Consider the following 21,085-nt stretch of genomic DNA (forward strand, 5'->3'; position numbering starts at 1 on the left):
TTATAGGGCTGGAAAAGACCTCAGGGCTGGAAGTGACGTCCCAGCTGCCACCACTTCTACTGTGGCAGTAGTAGTGACTGGAGCCCCGGGCCTTTTAGAATTGCGCCGAAGCACCATACGGTGCACTCTAGAGCCCTGTGCGGCATGTTCTGGCTGGCTCTGATGGCCAACAGAAGAGGAGGAGGGGGAGAGATGCCACCCAGTCTGCCTCAGCTGCTCCTATTCTGCCTGAGGCCCTGCCTCCTCCAAGAGAACAAAGCTGGGCCCCCCCCCACACACACTGTCCAGGGGACCAGTGATCCCATTGGCTCCCCGGTGCAACCAACTGCAATTGACAGCAGCAGGATATTCAAAAAGGGACAGTGAAGCAGCTAAAAATTCCATTTGCTAGATACATCTAACAGGGAGCTTGATCCTGAGATTTGCTAAAAGAGTCTTACTCGTGCCCTTTAACAATCCAATGTGAACAACACCCATCTCTGTGAGCTCTCTCAAAGCTGTTGAAGGAGAGGTATTGCTCAGGCCTCTGCACTACACCAGACATACAGGAATTGAGTTGGCTGCATGCCTTTGCATTTGATTCAAATCCCAATCTGTCGCATTTGCTTGTGAAGCCACCTTCTGGACTGATCACTCCAAAGCCTCGATACATCTGCCCAATGCTGTAGTTGGTAGTATTTATTTAAAATCGACTAGAAAGTGATGAGAATACATTATCTCAAAGAGGAAAGGGCCTTTGCATCACCCTTGGCAGATTGCCATGGATGACAGATGCATTCAATGCCCAAGAGAAGATGCATGGGGATTTTGAAAAATTCATTTGAATTGCCAGGGAGTAATAAGCTGTAGTGTGCTGAATTGAAAGAGGTGGAAATCAGTCCTGAATGTTAAAATGGACACACATTGCTCTCTCATTATTAAATGTTAGTTTAAAATGTAGCTGATCTGAATCAGTTTGGGAAAAGGACATAAACTCTCAATTTTCTCAAATTGAACACAAACTACTGAAAACTGACCCCTACTCCATTCCAATCCTTAGAGAAGCAAAGCTAGTTTCCCACCTTTTCATGGTAGATTTGGACTAGAAATGGGTGAATTGTCTACGATGAATAATATTGTTCCGTTTTTTCTGTGTGTAAATCAACACTGATGAGATTTAGATCTTCACAAATGTATATGACAATTTATTTGAACATAATGCAGCCTTTAAGGTGGTTGCAAACTATTTTCTGTGATTGTATAAAGCCAACTGACCCTGGTTGCTGTTAGGAGGGATTGAACCTGAGACTTTATGGGCTAAAGCCATGTGCCTGTACAGTATGAGCTGAAAGCCAACTAACTGCCTCTCAGTTTAGGCTGTAGAATTGACTCCACTCTACCTTGTGAGTAGTTTCCATACCTCAGGAAAAGAGGTTTATCTCTCTGAGTTCGTCTACACAGCAACATTATTTCAAAGTAACTCAGCAGGCAGTTATTTCGAAATACTGTCAAAATACTGTCAAGCTGGAGTACTTTTTACTCTGATTCTTGTAACCCTCATTGTATGAGGAGTAAAGGAAGTCAGAGGAAGAGTGCTCTGTTTTGAAATGAGAGTGCTGTGTGGATGCTTCCAATTTCAAAATAAGCTATGCAATTGGCGTAGCTCAATTTGCGCAACTTATTTCGAGTTATGCCCTGATGTGTAGATGCACCCTATAAGATACAGGGAGTATCTTAAAAAAGGGACTTTGAAAATAAAATAAGGAATCTCAACAGCAATAAAGAAAATTGATTTAAAAACAGATCTAATTGCACTGTTATGTTAATCTCAGGTGATCCGTAAAGGAGAAGTAAGCTGCTGCTGGACCTGTACCCCATGTAAAGAGAATGAGTTTGTTTCTGATGAATACACATGCAAGGCATGCCAGCTGGGCTCCTGGCCCACTGATGACCTTACAGGTAATTGAATTATTGTTGTTTTTAAAACCGAGCAAATGTCAATCAAAATGCTCATACACAATACATACAGGAGTTGGGGAAATATATGCACTACAAAACTAAATAGTAGAGTGGTCTGGATTTTGTTTAGCCTAGAGTTCAGGTCTATGTTTGAACTGGGGCTGGAGTCTGTACTCATATAGCTGTTCTCCATGGGCACGTCTACAACAGGAAATTATTTTGAAATAACTTATTTCAAAATAATAATTCCCGAAATAACTATTTTGAAATAGCATTTCCACACTACGAGGAAGGTTCAAAATTAGTCCAAGGCAGTCTCCTTAATGTGGAAGTGCTACCTCTACTTAGAGCCCCAGGAAGCACTAGGGAGTAATTACTTTGAATGACTCTGGGAACCAGTTATTTTGAAATAGCACACTACCGCTATTTCAAAATAACTGTTTCAAAATAACCATTATTCCTTGTGGAAAGCAGGAGTTATTATTTCAAAATAACCAGCCTCTAATTTTGAAATAACAAGCTTGGTAGTGCGGATGCCCGCTTGTTATTTCAAAATAACTCCCTAGTATAGACCAGGGTCATGAATCTTTATCACAAACCAGAGGAAAATCATTGGACCCACTATTCCCAAAGTTCTTAACCACAGGATCTAGAAAATAGGCTTATTCCAGTTTTAGGGCCAAGCTGGGCCAAAATCATTGAAGCAGATATGAAACCTCCAAAAATGGCAGGTGATAAATTCTTAGATAGAAAGTGAGCGGGATCTAATTTTAAGTGCCTCTGTTTTTTCTCAAAACGGGCACAAAATATTTTTGCGAAACATCCGTTTTTCATCCAAATTCTAACTAATTGTGAGAACTTCTAGAGTGCTCCCTGTGAATATTACTCCCAGCAAAAACATGACTGATCTAAGAAGCATCAACATTTGTAATAGCCTTGGATGTACCGGGCAAACAGGGATGATGTCTTCCCAGCTCAGTATGGTGCCACCTCTGTGTTTCAAGCAAGGAAGTATGAAGAATTTCCAATAGTAGATTTTGCGACTAGCAGTGCATGGCCTCAACATTGGTACTGTCTGGGGTTTCTCCTAGCTGTCTAATGATGGCAGTAGTGTTCAAATATTTTTATTAGAGGCTGAACTTCCCAAAATAGGGACTCTCTTATCTGGCCACATTCATGGTTCTACTGGACCACGGGTGCTCTTGGACCAGGGAGTCCTGGCAGGGAGCCACAATGGCAAGAGGGTTGGCAGCTCAGAGCCCAGAGGGGCGGGGGCTGGGGCTGGGACCAGCGCTGGAGCCCCAGTAATGCAGCAGGAGCTGCAGGAGTCCCAGTAGCAGGGCTGGGAACCTGGCAGTCGTGGCAGCTGTGGTAGGGCAGCTGGGGCCAGAGACACAGCAGCTGCGGCAGCCCTGATAGCAAGGCCGGGGCTGGAGACACAGCAGCTGAAATAGCAGGGCTGGGGCTGAGGCAGTTTGGGGAGGGAAGATGGTCTGTGGGAGGTGGTATCTGGGGACCTCATCTAGTCTGGCAAATTTCTCATTTGGTACCAATCAGGTCCCAAAGGTGCCAGACCAGAGAGGTCGAACCGGTGCATAAACACCTACAAATGCCAGCCACAGATTAGATTCTCATTAGCTGGGTTGTATACAAAGAGGTAGAAAAAGGACGTTGCCAAAAGGTTGACATCTTAGTTCAGGACAAGATGGATTAAACAAATGGGCTGGGTGTGGAGAGGAGGGAATGCTACAAGAGAGAGAATGTATGTACATGTGCACAGAAAAGCCAAGTAGAATGTGGCATTTTTGCATTTCATATTTCTCTTGCTGTGTAGGAGAGTTATAGTACACTAATGTGTGCACCACTGAGGTATCTAGTTACCAGTTACTCCATTTTAAAGAAAAAAAGCAGCTTTTTTTTTACCATTGACATGCTTACTGCTTCATTAATGCATTTTGTAGATCATTCTTCTGCTTGATTAATTCCATGTAATGTCCTTGCTGTTGCTGAAACTGATAGGTGTACATATAACATATCTGGGGTGTCTGTGAAAAACAGTGCAATCCAGCCTCTGCTCTTTAACACTGACTTAAAAACACAGCTTCTAAAAATGCTCTTCCAGTGGATCTGTAGGGTGCATTGAGCAATAATGTTTTTAACTGTATTTAAGGTCACCAGATTACAGAGTTTGTTAAGAAAATGCCTTTCAGTCTAGCCTTGTTTTTCACATAAGCTTTAGTAAAGAGAGAGAATGAGCAAGAGAGAGGTATTTTGTAGTCTGGCAGGACATTTCCTTCAATTTTGCAAAGCACACAGTAGTCTCCTTGAAATGCCCTTATGCTTGATATTGCAGCAATCTGCATCTCCTCGTTGCAAGATAAAGTCTTCACCTAGGTAGTGACAGCTTCACAAAGCTTCATTCATAATAAGCTGATTGGAAAAAGTCTTACTTCCACTATCTCCTTCAGATGAGAGTATTGATGCTTTGCCTTCCTTGAAATAGATCAACTCCACACCTGAAAAGGATGGCATCTCACTGTTTGTCACATATTGGCAAATAGCTATTTGGCACATCTGTAGCATCTCACTGTTTGCCAGTTACTGGAGCACCAATCAAATCACTCCTGGCTCATTTGACAACATATTACTCCATCTTTCATCTGCTCAATAGCCATGATTGGTTTTGAGCCATAGATTTGATTAAATGAAATGGTGAGGGGCTGGGAGATTGCCAGTGTGGGAAAAATGAGCTTAGTGTATCCCTTTACTTATGTGTTTGTAGGACATCAGAACACAAGTGTGTTTTGAGAAGGAAGCTAGAACAAATGGTGAAAAACTATTCTCAGAAGCAAAAATGAGAATTTAAATGTGCAGGAAAAGTGTAAAGTCCAAATATATTTGAAAGCAGGGAAAGAGTTTCTGTTGATAAAGACAGACACAGGAAAATATCTCTGTTACCATCTAAGAGTAAGTACTAGAGGCCAGGAAGATTGTCAAGGCTGTTCCCTGCTCTGGCACTCCAAATGCAGAAGGTGGGGGTCCATAAGAGAGCTTCAAAACCTTGCCTCTACAGGCACAGGTTACAAAAACTTCCCTCCAGAATCCTAATACACAGATTTTGGGGGATTTGCTGCCACCACAAAGTGCTTTGATTCCCCCCCACCCAAAAAACCCAACCAGAGGTGAACACTTGAAATCAACTCCAGGGATGCCCCAAAAGAGCTTGAAAAAGAAAAAAGAAAAACAAGCTGCAGTCTCTGGTAGCTGACCCCTCAGTCAGAGGCATACAGATAGATACAGACAGACCTTCCAGGACACAAGAATCAAATCATCATCTTAAAAGGAGTGATTTTTATTAAAAAACAAAAGCTAAACTTGATAAAACATACTTGGCTGCTAGATGTTATAGAGCAACCAAGAAAAACAAACTTAAAAAAATAGAGAAAAGTCTTGGCACAAAGCTTAGATGGTAGTAAGTGGGGAGAGGAAACCTAGATTCACACAAAGCTGTTCAAACCAAACCACAAAATAAAGAAAAATTACCCTGAACGTGACTGGACCCACATTTCCCTGGTACTCACTTCTAATTTTCTCTTTGTTCAGTCCACTTCCATGCCCTGAATTCCATGGCAGGGGGTGGGGGGGCATGGTAGTCCTGCTTGGGTTTAAATCGTTCTGTTTCTCTCAACTCCTGGTTTAACTCTCCCACACAAAGGAAGCTGGCAGGGAAATTATATCAAATTCAAATTTCAACCTTCTATCTCGATTGACTCTTCTGGTTCCCTAGCCAACACCTTTGCTAGGTACCTGAGTTAACCCCTTAGTCACTGCATGCTGGTCGGCACTTCCCCTGTTCATGACAAAGACCATGATATGTGGCCAGAGTTTCAACCCTCAAAACTTTTCACCCTCAACATTCCCTGGGTAAATTACTGCTTACCCCCTTAGAAAATGTATACTTTCCCTCCCCAAACTCATCAGTTCCATGTCCTTCCCACTCTCAAATCCATCTCTTTCCTTCTCCCCTCCCCACTACAGCCTGATATCTCACGAACACCTTCACCCCTTTCTTCCCAGTACTTGCTCTTGTGGCCACCTTTGCATGGCAGCTGGTTTTCATGAAGCTAGCAGTGGCTGTGCTGGTTTTTCCTTTGGTAATAATAGAGGCAAACAGGATCCTCTGAAGACTCTGACAATAGGGTGGCTGGTTGGGTGACAATGTAACTGTTCTGGTAGTGATGTGGGTTGGAGTATGGGCCCTGACTTCTTGATTGGCAAGCGACCTCTGATTGCTAGAGGGTGTGTAAGGATGAAGAAACAGGTGCTCTTTGGCTGATGTGTGGTGAAAGAAGGCTCCGGGTATCAATCCATAAGGGGGAGGGAGGTAGGAAGGCAATTGTAGGAAAGAAAGAAGTCTGGATGAAGTAACTACCAGTCTCCCACTCTACATCAGAAGCTTTTCCCCTACCACAACTCTCCCAAAACTAGTGCAGTCAGAGGAGGCTGAGTGGACTGTGTGGTGCATCTCCCATGCTCATTTAGAGACACTAGCGGGTGGCTCACGAAGGGAGCTTGAGATATCTTAAAAGGGGCTGACTTTTAAGAAAGCATTGAACACCCACCCTCTTAAAGTCAGGCCCCTTTAAAATGTCTCGAACTGAGCATCAATGGACATGCCCAAAATTACTACTCACTTTTGGAACATGCAGGCCTGACTGAAGAAAAGGAAGAGCCAAGCAAGCAATTCCACAGGAAAGACAGAGCTGAATACCTTTCAAATTTGCAATAAGAGTCTTCAATACATGTTATCTTAATAGCATCCATGGTTATTCAGCGTTGCTCTCTGCACCTATATAAAGGTTTATGAGACAACTACAGACTTTAAGCAAACACACCGGAGGTTTTCAGGCCAGGAAACAATGATTCATGGATTTAGATCTAGACATGCTGGCAACCCAACCCAGGGTATTGTCTGCATTAACTCAACAGTGAAGGGAGGAGAGAATCCAAACATTTTAAGACAGCAACAAGGGATTCCTTAACAAGCCATATTCAAACCCTAGTAAAATGAATAGGAGTGTTTCTCATTGGTTTCCTAGGTGATCATATTGTTTTTGTGCACATACACTTCTCTGTAAAAAAAGGTAAGAGTGGGCTCGGGAAGAGCGTCATATATTAATGTCTGAAATTTCAGTGCTGCTTTGGTATATCTTGGGGATTTCCTGTTCTAGCTGACTCCTTCTTCTTGTTTCTTTTTCCCTTAATAACTGACTTAGAAACGTCTTTTGGTGTGCGGAAAATGGGTAGGTCACACTTTCTGACACAGCACAAGAGTGATGGCAACAAAGTTTTGACAGCAACTATTTAGGGGCAGGAACAGAAGGTTGATACTATTAATATCAACAACATTTGGGTTTTCTTCAGGTTGTATTGACATTTTTTTCTCATTCCTAATGTCCTCTGGATGTGCTGTCTATTTGATTTTCTTAACTGGATTCAGATGAGATTGGGAAAAATGATATTTTGCATTGAACTGTCTATTTTCTTTTCTTGGTTTGACTGCCATGTACTAGGACTGAATATCAGAAATAGATTTACTTTTTCAGTGTAGTTGCAAGGAACATTTTCATTTCATGTGGCAAAATAAAGCAAGGGCATTATTACATTTATGGCCCAGTCTTGTGATCTGATATTTATATTGGACAAGTGCAGCCAGATTATGACCCTGTTATGGGCCTCCAGCTGGCAAGCAGGGCTGGCCTTACCATGAGGTGAACTGAGGCGTCCGCCTCAGGTGTCAGACTGGGGGTGGGGCGTCACTAGGACCCAGAGTGTAGAAAATTGTGTCTGCTGCTGGTGCATATGTATTCTCTCTGCTCTAGATGCACAGAGATGGTGGAGTGCTGTGCTGGAGGAAGGAGGGCATAAGAGACATCACAGGAAGAAGGCAGAATTGAGACCTTTCAAAGTTTTGGCCCATGTGAGGGGGCATCATTTGAGCTCTGCGCCTCAGGTGCCAAAATGTTGTGGGCCGGCCCTGCTGGCAAGGACTAAGTTTGTGTATGGAGACTGCATTCTGACCCTTGAGAGGCATGGACTGGGAACATCTGCTTCCCTTTTAGGCAGCCTATTAGTTTATCATTTGAAGTAAAAGGGAAAGGCTGCCAGGGAAGTTGTGTTCACTCCTATCTGGCTGAGGGCAGTTGAGTAGGAGCCCTGGATATTTCATGAAAACTGGGCTTGGATTTAGGAGGGTGGATAAACAGTGAGAAAAATAGAAAGAGCTGAACCCCGGAAACAAAGCAACTGGCATTTACATTGCATTTTTCATAGAAAGAACTGGATAGTTCTATGCTGTCTTCCATAGAAAGGATTTTGTTAGTAAGAGTCCAGGATCAAAACTGATCTGGTTTTGTATATAATGAACAAAAGCAATCCCTTTCATTGTACTGCATACAGTTGCTCACTCCCTCTTTCTGTCTCACTGAGAAGATCAACAGAAAGTGACCATTTCCAGGATGTGAAGGGCACATTTACACAGCAGGGCCAAAGCCAAAATAAGCTACGCAACTTGGCTGTGTCTAGACTGGCAAGTTTTTCTGCAAAATCATTTGCTTTTGTGGAAAAACTTGCCAGCTGTCTACACTGTCTGTTTGAATTTCCGCAAGAACACTGACGAGCTCATGTAAGATCGTCAGTGTTCTTGCGGAAATACTGTGCTGCTCCCGTTCGGGCAAAAGCCCTCTTGCGCAAATCATTTGAGCAAGAGGGCCAGTGTAAACAGCACAGTACTGTTTTCGGCAAAAAAAGCCCCGATCGCAAAAATGGCGATTGGGGCTTTTTTGCAGAAAACCACGTCTAGATTGGCCACGGACGCTTTTCCGCAAAAAGTGCTTTTGCGGAAAAGCGTCCTGCTAATCTAGACGCCCTTTTCCGAAAATGCTTTTAACAGAAACTTTTCTGTTAAAAGCATTTCCGGAAAATCATGCCAGTGTAGACGTAGCCCTTGAGTTACATGAAGGGCTCGTCTACACTGGCCCCTTTTCCGGAAGGGGCATGTAAATTTCATGAGTCGTAGTAGGGAAATGCGCGGGGGATTTAAATATCCCCCGCGGCATTTAAATAAAAATGTCCGCCGCTTTTTTCCGGCTTTTAAAAAAGCCGGAAAAGAGCGTCTACACTGGCCCCGATCCTCCGGAAAAAGCGCCCTTTTCCGGAGGCTCTTATTCCTACTTCGAAGGAACGCAGCTGGGCGGCGTTGGCCAATTAAGGCCCAGCTGGGGGCTATAAAAGGGAAGGGCTGCTTCAGCCAAGGCAGTGTGAGCCTGGCTGCCGAGGGAGCAGGACGCTCTCTGGAGCTAGGGCAGGGCTAGAGAGTCAGGCTGGGCCAGGACGCTTGGACAGCCAACCGGCCAGCCTGCTAGGCCTGCGGCAAGGCTGTGAGCCTGGCTGCCGAGGGAGCAGGACGCTCTCTGGAGCTAGGGCAGGGCTAGAGAGTCAGGCTGGGCCAGGACGCTCGGACAGCCAACCGGCCAGCCTGCTAGGCCTGCGGACAGGCCTGCTGGAGAGACACCAAACCCCCGGAAGGGGGGCTCAGAGCGAGTGACTTGGGCACTGCCGGAGGGCAGTATGGCGAAGAGAGCAACGCGACCAGAAGATTCTAGAGGGGAAACGCCTACTTCGAAGTAGGAATAAGAGCCTCCGGAAAAGGGCGCTTTTTCCGGAGGATCGGGGCCAGTGTAGACGCTCTTTTCCGGCTTTTTTAAAAGCCGGAAAAAAGCGGCGGACATTTTTATTTAAATGCCGCGGGGGATATTTAAATCCCCCGCGCATTTCCCTACTACGACTCATGAAATTTACATGCCCCTTCCGGAAAAGGGGCCAGTGTAGACGTAGCCCAACTGTTTATCTTAAGTCAAAATAGCTTATTTTAGCTTTTGGCGCTGTCTACACAGCAGGAAGTCCAAGAAAGAGCACTCTTCCTCTGACTTCCCTTACTCCTTGTAAAATGAGGGTTACAGGAGTCGGAGTAAGAAGTCCTCCAGCTTGACATTATTTTGACATTATATCAAAATAATTGCTTTTAGTGTAGACATGGACTATGTTATTTCAGAATAACATCAGTAATTCTGAAATAACACTGCTGTGTAGACGTACCCAGTCACTGCTCAGTCTTGGTTTCTGGCACAGTTTATATGACAGCTTATGAAAAACACAGATCAGGATTGGGTTTCTTTGGTGAGTTTCTAAGGATGCTTTGAGGTGCTGATTGCCTACACTTGCCAGTTGCTGAACACCCTCAACTCCTACAGAAATAACTGGGAAATTATATGTAAAGCACCTTTTAGGATGAGTCTCTTGAAACCTCAGCAATACAAGCTGCCAAAACCATGCATTCAAACAAATACACTAGAGCTACTTTAAAATTGTAGCTCTCAGTTGTGCTTCTTATGTCATCATTAGTATATTAAAAAAAAGATACCGTAGTCAGTTATTAGCTGACAATTCTGGTGATAATGAACAAGACAGAATAGGATCTGTCTCATGTCTCAGATTGCTATTATAATGACATTGCAGTCCTGCTTTTGTGAATAATTTGAACAGCTATAACTCAGACATGCAAGGATCAGATACAGGGAGAGTTCAATTTTATATAATTGCTTTTATAACTCTAAACACGCCTCTGTGCAGAACATTCATTGCTTTCTTCATAACTTAGTGTTTTCTTCTTTCTTCATAAGAAAGTAGATTTGATCATTTGCATTAATTATAGTTTACCAAGGTTGAGGGGAAACAGGGATGAGTGAAGAGCTGTATCAAGGGGTAGGGCAGTTATATTGTGAGCTGGGATGATTGGCAGGAGTAGTTTTTTTATCATCTTTCTTGTTGAGGTGAGCTGCTTTGTCTTAGTTGTTTAAGCTGTTTGTATTTACTGAGGAGAGATTGTAGTTAAGGTGCTGGCCTGGGATTCTGAAAATCTGGGTTTAATTCCTGTCTTTGTCAAATGATTTTCACTGGGATTGATCCAAAAGCCATTAAGTCAAAGACAGTCTTTCTACTGACTTCAGTGAGCTTTGGGTCAGGCTCTCAAATTTTGGTACCGGAGTTCTCCATCTGTAAACTAAGGTTAATAGCATTTCCTTTATCTCACCCTTAGGCTACGTCTAGATTGCAAGCCTCTTTCGAAAGAGGCTTTTTTGAAAGATACTTTCGAAAAAGCCTCTTTCGAAAAAGAGCGTCTAGACTGCAAGCAGTACTTTCGAAAAAGCAAGCCGCTTTTTCGAAAGAAAGCACCCAGGCAGTCTGGATGCTCTCTTTCGAAAAAGCCCTGTTTGCATTCAAGAACGCCTTTTTTCGAAAGAGCACTTTCGAAAAAAGGCGTTCTTCCTCGTGAAATGAGGTTTTCCACCGTCAAAAGAAAAGCCGCATTCTTTCGATTTAATTTCGAAAGAACGCGGCTGTAGTCTAGACGCAGGTGACGTTTTTTCAAAAAAGGGCTACTTTTTTCAAAAAAAACCTTGAGTCTGGACACAGCCTTAGATTGCATCCATACTGCCCTACAGGTCAGTCTATGGGGGTCTGAATAACAGTGTGCACCGACATGTTGTGTTAGAAATCTCCCCTCTATTTATCAGAAGATGGGAATGGGCAACAGGTGATGAATCACTTGATGATTACCTTTCCTGTTCATTCCCTCTGGAGCACCTGGCATTGACCACTGTTGGAAGACAGAATACTGGGCTAGATGGACTGGGCTTTGATCTGACCCCGTATGGTTGCTCTTATGTTCTCCTGTTCTTATGACATTTTAGACTTGTCATAGGTTTCAAAGGAATTCAGATAAATAAAATAAATAACATTATCATGATCAAATCCCAAGGGTGAATACTACCTACCTTTAAATTTCTCTCACTGCTGGAGAAATTGTTTAGCAATACAGAAGATCACAAATGAATGTAATTTGTGACTCTAGAGAGAGAGAGTGCTCCAGATAATGTAATATGTATTTTTCACAAAATTTAGCTTTCTTGCATTCAACAGCTGAACTTGCTTGTAAGTTTTCATATCTCAAAACAGAGACATTTTTATGGGATATGAGATCTTGCATATTGTGCATACAACTAAGTAGATATAAATACTGCATTGTGTTGCGGCAAAGGTCTTTTTCCATTTTAAGTCAAAGAGCAAAAAAGGCTGAATTCTTTTCTATGAATCAATTTATTTCTGATGTGCTTATCACCTTGGCCTGTAGACAGACAAATTTCTGGCCTCAGATACACTCATGCAGCTTTATAGTGCCACCTCAAGATAGCATTAAATAAACTGCCCTTGATGCTAAAAGCCTTTCCTCTGGTCTGAGATTGTTCTCAACACACCTGTGGGTGGCATCTCTGTCTTTTGTAACTATGCCTGAGGATTCCCCAGCCAACCAACAAAACAGGCTTTCCAAATGTGTTATCCTGCTAAAGAGGTGCACCTTGATGTAAGGGTGTTCAGGCATATCCATATCTTGTGGGGAAGAATTGGGCTACTTTATGTGGACTAATTTTTTCAGTATTGACATTAGTTTAATCTTGGCCAATAAATCTGACAAAGTATTCAAAATCTTTTTTCCCCTCTTCCTTCCTTTATTTTATATAGTCCTCTCTCCCTTCAAAATGTCATTCTCAGAAACCATTACCTGCAAATGTGTGTACACGATAACCTTGCTGATCATTATTTCACAGAAAATATTCAGTCTTCAGACTTAATTGAGGAATAAAGCATTGCATATAGTTTAGCATCCTCCTAATAAAATGAAAAGAGAAAAAATAACCTGAGTCTTTCAGCTCTTTGTGGGATTTTTATTAGGGGAATTTAAAAAAGAGTAATAAACCTTGAAAGGCAAGAAATAGGCTGGAACTGATAAGTGCATGTCTATGAGTCACTTCTGTTAGAAGCCATCCTAAAATCAGTCCTTTTTTTTCTTTTTGCTGCGGATAAAGGCCACTTGCCAGAAAAAGTTCATTTTCTAATGTTTTCTGCTCCAGAAATCTACAGGCAGCATTATGAATATGAAATAGCTAGTACCAAAGCAATTCCAGTAAACATTAATTAAGTGATCCTTTGGTAAAATTGAGAATGGCCATATTGGTCATTGAGGTTTTTTAGTCATATATTGGTGGAAAGATATGCAGGTGCTATCTTAAGAAGGGATTAGGGTGATTATGTATGACAAATGTTTTACTATCAGATTTACACAGGTGTAACTTCATTGACTTCAAAGGAGTTACTCCTGAATTATGCCAATATCATTGAAATTAGAATCAACCCCCTAATCTCCTTCAGGATAAATAAGATGCATATTCTCAGTAAAGAGAATGGGAGTCACACAGGTAACTTTTATTAATGTTAATGAGAGTGATTAAAAATCCAGATGATCTTGTTACACTATGAAAAGGTGATAACTTCATTATTAGCATGAAAAGCTTTTCATGCTAAAACTGCTAACATATGAGTGTCAGGTTAGTCTGCATTTATTAATTAAGGGACAACTTCTGTTACACAAATACGCCTGCAAATTTGTTCCTCTTTTTAGCTGTGTTGATGTCAAAGGTTAAACAACCCAGATCCTTATGGTATTTCCATGGGTTAGAAATCAATTTGCCTAGAACCTTTGCTATACACCCCATTGATTTTGATGATGTATTATGTATAATTGTAGTTTCACCATCACACCTGTGAATGATACAAAAACAATGAAAAAACATAAAAAACAACAAATAGTCTAACAGCACTTTAGAACAGGCAAGGGCAAAATATGGCCCGCATTCCAAATCTAGCCCACCAAGCCACCAGATCTGGCTCGTGGAGGCAGCGGGGAGCCCCAAGCAGGCTCTCCTGCTTGCCCTGCAGCCCCACCTGCGGTGCAGAAAAGCAGCTGCAGGGCTCCATCTCTGTTTTGAAACTAGAGGAGAGGGAGGATGTTTTAGGAGCTGCCCCACCCCCAGCACATTCCCATTGGTCAGTTTCTGGCAGAAACCAGCCAATGTGAGCTGCTTGTTAGAATAACAGGCAGCTAAGAAGAATCAGGCCCCCTTTCCTGGGCTCAGTTATTCAGGAAGCACATGGCCAGGCAGGCAGGCTGGCTGGGAAACATTTTAAGCTCTGCAGGCAGGCAGGCTAGTTTGACAGTTGAAAAGTAAGTCTCTTGGCCAGAGCCTGCTTCTCGCACCCCAGCTCTTTCCTGCCCCAACTCTCTGCCTCACCCCTCCCCTGCCCCCACTCAACATACCCAAACCCTCTATCTTCCTCTTACACCCATACCCCTCCCAGATTTGACACACCAATCTCTTTCCCCAGATCACAATCCCCTCCTACCCTAGGTCACATCCCAAACTCCTGCACTCCAGTCCCCTGCCCTAGGTCACAACTGCCTGCTTCATCCCAACTCCCTCCCAGACTCCAGTCTCCCTCCTGCACCCCAGTCACTTACCCCAAGCTCTCTTCTGCACCCAACCTCCATCCCAGACCTCACATCCCCATTAATATCATAGAAGAGTGCGGCCCTTGATCACTTTCCAAAATCTTGGAGTGTCCCCCCCATCAAAAATTATTGCCCACCCATGCCTTAGAGACTAACAAAACATGTAGATGGTATCGTGAGCTTTCATGGGCACAACCCACTTCTTCAGATGATGGAAAGAGAATAATTAGACTTAATATAAAAACAAATAGTCTTGCAGAACCTTAGAGACTAAAAAATGTAGATTGTATCATGAGTTTTGATACCATCTACATATTTTGTTAGTCTCTAAGGTGCTGCAAAACTATTTGTTGTTTTTTAAGTTTTTCCAGTTACAGACTAACACGGCTACCCCTCTGACACTTTTAGATGTAATATACAAAGAGTTTATTTTCCTTGGAATGAATTCTGTATTTAAGTACATATTTGATATTGGCAGGAAACACCTTACAACATTAATATCCCCTGAAAATAAAGAAAAGGGTGAAAGAGGCATTTTCTAGTTGTATGAACACAGGGCTCAGAAATAGAAACTTCCAAATTCCAGTCAAATACTTACATTTAGCACTAGTATATATGAGGACCCTCAGGAATATTAATCTGAAATAACTCAAAGTGAATAAATTCCAAAATGAATTAAACTAAACCAAATTAAGTCTACTTTAACTTTGAATGAGAGTGCCCCCACAAAGGGTTAACGTGGTTTAACTAATCCACTTTAAATTCACACCCTTGATTTATTTTCCTGAATGTCCCCACAGAGACAGGCCCTTATTCCCAATTGCCAAATCACTGTGGGTATGTCTAAACAGCAAAGTTATTTCGGAATAACGGCCATTATTCTGAAATAACTATGTGAGCATCTAAACCGTCATTCCATTATTTCGAAATAATTTTGAAATAACAGGCGGCTTATTCAGAAATCTGTGAATCTCATTCTATGAAAAATAATGCCTATCCTAAATAGCTAATTTGGAATAAGGCATATGTAGTTGCTCCACTGCTACTATTTTGAAATAGCCCCTCAAAAGGGCCATTCTAAGTTATTCCTCCCCAGTCCCTCTTGGGGCTCTAAATCGAGATAGCACGGCTACATTAAGGAAGCCTGCCTCGGACTAATTTTGAGTGTAGCAGTGCAATTTTGAAATAAGCTATTTCAGAATAACCATTCCGGAATAGCTTATTTAGAAATTCATGTGCAGTGTAGAAGTAGCCTGTGTGAGCTCCACATGCTACTTAGGCTGGTCTCCCCAGTTTGTGGGTATCCACCGTGAAATGCCTCTTTTAAGGTAACGGTGCAGTCAGTGTAGGTTCACTTTTGGGGTCTGTCTAGACTACATGCCTCTGTTGTCAGAGGCATGTAAATTAGACTACCCGACATAGTCAATGAAGCTAGGATTTAAATATCCCCGGCTTCATTAAAATAAAAATGGCCACCACGCTGTGCCGGCTCAGCTGATCATCAGCACAGCGCGGCAGTCAAGATGTGTATCGGTCTACGGGCAAAGCCTTTGTCAACCGCTCCTGTAAACCTCGTTTCATGAGGCCTAAGAGAGCAGTTAACAAAGGTGTTCCCTGTCGACCGATCTGTGTCTTGACTGTGGCGCTGTGCTGACAATCAGCTGAGCCGGCACAGCGCAGTGGCCATTTTTATTTTAATGAAGCCGGGGATATTTAAATCCCAGCTTCATTGACTATGTCGGGTAGTCTAATTTACATGCCTCTGTTGATAGAGGCATGTAGTCTAGACATACTCCCCTTGGAGAGCTGAACTTGGCATAAAACAAATCTATGAACTTTAGACAAGGTCAACTATTTTGCATCAGACAGATTAACCAGTGGTGAAAGATTAACCAGTCTGAGGAACAGTCAATGACAGGGAACAGTATTGGCCTGATCCAAGACCCATGGAAGTCAATGAGAGTTTTTCCATTAATGTCAATGGTCTTTGAATTAAATCCTAAAAGATCTTAGGTAGATAAACATATAAATTGGGGAAGATATAAATAGCTTTCAGATTATCGTGCAGCCACTTCAGCCTGGCTTGCTCCTTCTCTGCCTTCAAAGAGATAGGTATCTCCTCCTGGCTTCAGACATATACAAAATGTTTCTGTTTTCTCTCCTGTTAGATAGGATAAAGGAAGGAGTCATGTCGTCCCATCTGGATAGTCATAGGTTAGCAACATGGAGGCTGATGAGGCCAGTGGTTAGTTTCCTGCTTGGGAAATACTTAATTCACTGTACAGTTGCTTGCAAGTTATAACTATGGGAAGATGGGATGACGTGTTAATGCAAGATTACAGGCCATCCATTAGTGTCCTTTCTAGTTTGTGTTTTCCTCAAGCACTGTTCACCATGGTAGCTAAGTGCATTTTGTCCTGTAAGCCATGATTATTATGAAGTAACAGTCCAAAAATTGCATGCCCTCATTTTGATTAAATAATATTAGCATTGCTATTAGTGATAATTGACAGAATGATACGTTATTAATTGCTAATCAGTGTGGTTTGAAAAATGATAATTTATTATATAATCAGTGTTTGAATTATGTAGTCCTGGAATACATGCAGAGGGCCCAAAAGACATATTATCTGTCCTATGGGGCTTCTCCACGTGGCACAGGCAGTATTGCCAAGCTCCAGCATCAAAAATCCCCAGTCAATCTACAGAAAACCAAGAGATTGGCTTAAAATCATGCTGTTGTTTTAATAAAGAAGGAAATATTGGGGTTGTTTCCACTTTCCACATGGTTAGTGAGTCTTTAGGGTTAGTTCATTTCACATTTTCAAGCTGTTCTCTATAACCATGGAGGTTAGATGCTTACTTTTTTTTTTCAAGTGCGAGTTCAGAATCCCACAAAGACTGGTTTCTAGAAACTGAGGCATTAAGAAAAATTCTATATGCTAAAAGGCTTTCAGCCAAATGGCAAGAGTTGGCACCCAGAGAGGAAGCTCTGTGAAGGGAACCTCAGACTTTCCTGGCTGGGGCTGCAGTTCTAGCTGGAGATTTGTCCATAAGATAAACAAGATCCCTTGGAACTCTCAAGCTATGTCGACACTGCAAGTTTTTGTGGCAGAAAATAAACTAATGAGGGACTCATTAGCATGAGTCGCGATGTCATTAGCATATTTTCTGCCAATGCTTTTTGCACCAAGGTTTTTAGTGCAAAAAGAAGCAGTTTAGCCACTTCTGTTTTGCACAAAAATACCCTTTTGCACAAGATCCTTATGCCTCCCGGGGAGAAGCATAAGGATCTTGCGCAAATGGGTTTTTTTTGTGCAAAATTGAAGTGGCTACACTGCTTTTTGCACAAAAAGCATCAACAGAAAATATGCCAATGACATCGCAACTCGTGCTAATGAGTCCCTCATTGGTATATTTTCTGCTGCAAAAACTTGCAGTGTAGACAAAGCCTCAGAAGCAAGCACATCTACTCAGAGGCCCCTGTACAATGCCAACCAGCCCTTCGCTCCAAAACAAGTTACACATTGAAGAGGATGAAACCAGCCAAATCAAGGGACGCACTAACATAGACTTTGTCTCCATGTGAAAAACTATCTATAGTTCTCTGGAACGGGTTTTATTAAATCAGTGCAATACCTCAGTGTCAATGGCCTTCGTTTGAATCACAGAATCCTAGGGCTGGAAGAGACCTCAGGAAGTCATCAAGTCTAACCCCCTGCCCAAAGCAGGACCAATCCCAACTAAATCATCCCAGACAAAGCTTTGTCAGGCCAGGACTTAAATATCTCTAGGGATGGAGATTCCAGCACCTCCCTATGTAACCCATTCTAGTACTTCACCATCCTCTTAGTAGAGTAGTTTTTCCTAGACCTCTCTCATTGCAATCTGAATTTGGTTTAAGAGTGAATAATGAGCTTATTTTGATTCCTTGCTGACTGACTCTAAAGCCATATAGTTTTGAGAGGGGTAGCTGTATTAGTCTGTTTCAGTGAAACAACAAACAGACAAATTCATTAGGGCAGAAGCTTTTGTGAGATTCAAATCACTTCCTCAGATTCTGAAGAGAAAAGAAAAAAGGAAGGTATACAGGGATGGGAGTATGACATCAGTGATAACTAAATCAGAGTGGATGTGGCTCACCCCCAATAGTGTTGAGAAGGTGAGAGTACCTGAAGAGGAAATTACCTGTTGTAATATGAGAACCATTACACATTAGTCAAGTATCAGAGGGGTAGCCCGGTAAGTCTGGATCTGCAAAATCGACAAGGAGTACTGTAGCACCGTATAGACTAACAGATGTATTGGATCATAAGCTTTCGTGGGCAAAGACCCACTTCATCAGATGCATAGAGTGGAAATTTCCAGAGGCAGGTATAAATATACAGGCAAGAATCAGGATAGAGCTAACGAGGAAAATTCAGTTAGGGAGGATGAGGCCCACTTCTAGCAGCAGATCTGGAGGTGTGAACACCAAGAGAGGAGAAACTGATTTTGTAATTGGCTAGACATTCAGTCTTTTCCTGAGCTGATGGTGTCAAATTTGCAGATGAACTGCAGCTCAGCAATTTTTCTCTGAAGTCTGGTCCTGAAGTTTTTTTTGCTGCAGGATGGCTACCTTTAAATCTGCTATTGTGTTTCCAGGGAGATTGAAGTGTTCTCCTACAGGTTTTTGTATATTACCATTCCTAATATCTGATTTGTGTCCATTTATTTTTTGCATAGGGACTTGTCCAGTTTGGCCAATGTATATAGCAGAGGGGCATTGCTGGCACATGATGGCGTATATTACATTGGTAGATGTGCAGGTGAATGAGCCAGTGATGATGTGGCTGATCTGGTTAGGTCCTGTGATGGTGTTGCTGGTGTAGATATGTGGGCAGAGTTGGCACCGAAGTTTGTTGCAGGGATTGGTTCCTGAGTTAGAGTTACTGTGGGGCGGTGAAGAGTTGCTGGTGAGAATATTCTTCAGGTTGGCAGGTTGTCTGTGGTCGAGGACTGGCCTGCCTCCCAAGGCCTGTGAAAGTGAGGGATCATTGTCCAGGATGAGTTGTAGATCACTGATGATGCCTTGGAGAGGTTTTAGCTGAGGATTGTAGGTGTTCTGTTGGTTTCTTTCTTGGGCTTGTCCTGCAGCAGGAGGCTTCTGGGTACATGTCTGGCTCTGTTGATCTGTTTCCTTACTTCCTTGTGTGGGTATCGTAGTTTCAAGAATGCTTGCTGAAGATCTTGTAGATGTTGGTCTCTGAGGGGTTGGAGCAAATGCGGTTGTACCTCAGTGCTTGGCTGTATTCAATGGATCGTGTGGTGTGTCCGGGATGGAAGCCTGAGGCATGAAGGTAGGCATAGTGGTTGGTAGGTTTTCAGTATAGGGTGGTGTTCATGTGACTATCACTTATTTGTACTGTGGTGTCCAGGAAGTGCACCTCCCATGTAGACTGGTCCAGACTGAGGTTGATGGTGAGGTGGAAGCCGTTGAAATCGTGGTGGAATCATATATATAGTAGCCCAATGTCTATGAGTCTATAACGCGGAAATGCTGACTGTTCCCCCTGGGCAGCGCTGTTGCCTGAAATGCTGGACATTCTCTCTGGGCAGCGCTGTTGCCTCGCTGGCTGTTCCCTTTGGGCAGCGTTGTTGCCTCACTGGCTGTTCCCTCTGGGCGGCGCTGTTGCCTGAGTCACATCCTTCGTCTCCCACCATCGCACTCGGCTGACTTCTGCACCGCTCAGTCAGGCTGCCGCGGGGGAGCAAGTGGCGCAAGCGGGCCGTTTGGGCCCTGCGCTCCTTCGGGTGCTGCATGGGGAGCGCGGGGCCCAAACGGCTGCTTGCACCGCTTGCTTCCCCACAGCAGCCTGGCTGAGTGGTGCAGAAGTCAGCCGAGCACAATGGCGGGAGGTGAAGGAGGTTGGGGAGGTGACGTACATGGCCATGTACATCACCTTCGTGCCCCCCTTCACCTCCTGCCGTGGCACATGGCTGACTTCTGCGCCACTCAGCCAGACCGCCGCGGGAGAACAAGTGGAGCAAGGGGTGGTTTGGGCTCCCCCACGGTGGCCCAGCTGAGCAGCGCAGAAGTCAGCAGAGTGCCACAGTGGGAGGCGAAGGGGGGGCGGGGCAGTGACGTGCGGCTTGACAGCGGCTCCAGGTTGTTTGGTCTCTGCGGTCCCCTGAGTGAGAGGCAGGCAGGGAGGAGAGCTGAGAGAGAGAGAGGCGGGGAGGCAGTAGAAGGAGGAGAGAGAGAGAGAGACGGAGTGAGAGACCGGAGGCTCAGGAGAGAAGACCGACTTAGAGGAGAGACCTGAAAATCCTGTCTTATGATGGGCTAATTGGCTAGTCATATATATAGTAGCCCAATGTCTGTGAGTCTGTAATGCTGACGTACACAGCCACACCCCCTGGCTGTGTATATCAGCACCCCGCCCTTCTTCCCCTCCCGCCGTGGCTCTCCCGTGGTGCTCCGTGGCAAGCAGCCATTTGGGCTCCCCTGCAGTGGCCGAGCCACCACGGTGGGAGGGGAAGTAGATGGGGTGGTGACGTATATGGCGTCACTGCTCCCCCTTCCCCTCCTGCTGTGGCACCAGCAGTGCAAGGGGCCATTTGGGCTCCCCCACGGCGGGAGGGGAAGGTGAGGTGGGGCCGTGATGTACACAGCCCCACCCCCTGGCCGTGTATGTCACC

At 43.7% G+C, this 21,085-nt stretch overlaps 1 protein-coding gene across 1 annotated transcript in view; it reads left to right on the forward strand.

The window, feature by feature from the left end:
• Positions 1 to 21,085, forward strand: part of GRM5 (glutamate metabotropic receptor 5) — a 222,356-nt gene that overhangs the window by 165,973 nt on the left and 35,298 nt on the right. Inside the window, exon 5 of the mRNA XM_014571135.4 lies at positions 1,812 to 1,938. Coding sequence (XP_014426621.2) covers positions 1,812 to 1,938 — 127 coding nt within the window. The remainder of the gene's footprint in view (positions 1 to 1,811; positions 1,939 to 21,085) is intronic.

This window comes from Pelodiscus sinensis, chromosome 1, assembly GCF_052426305.1.
Source record: "Pelodiscus sinensis isolate ZL-2025 chromosome 1, ASM5242630v1, whole genome shotgun sequence".
Taxonomy (NCBI): Eukaryota; Metazoa; Chordata; order Testudines; family Trionychidae; genus Pelodiscus; species Pelodiscus sinensis.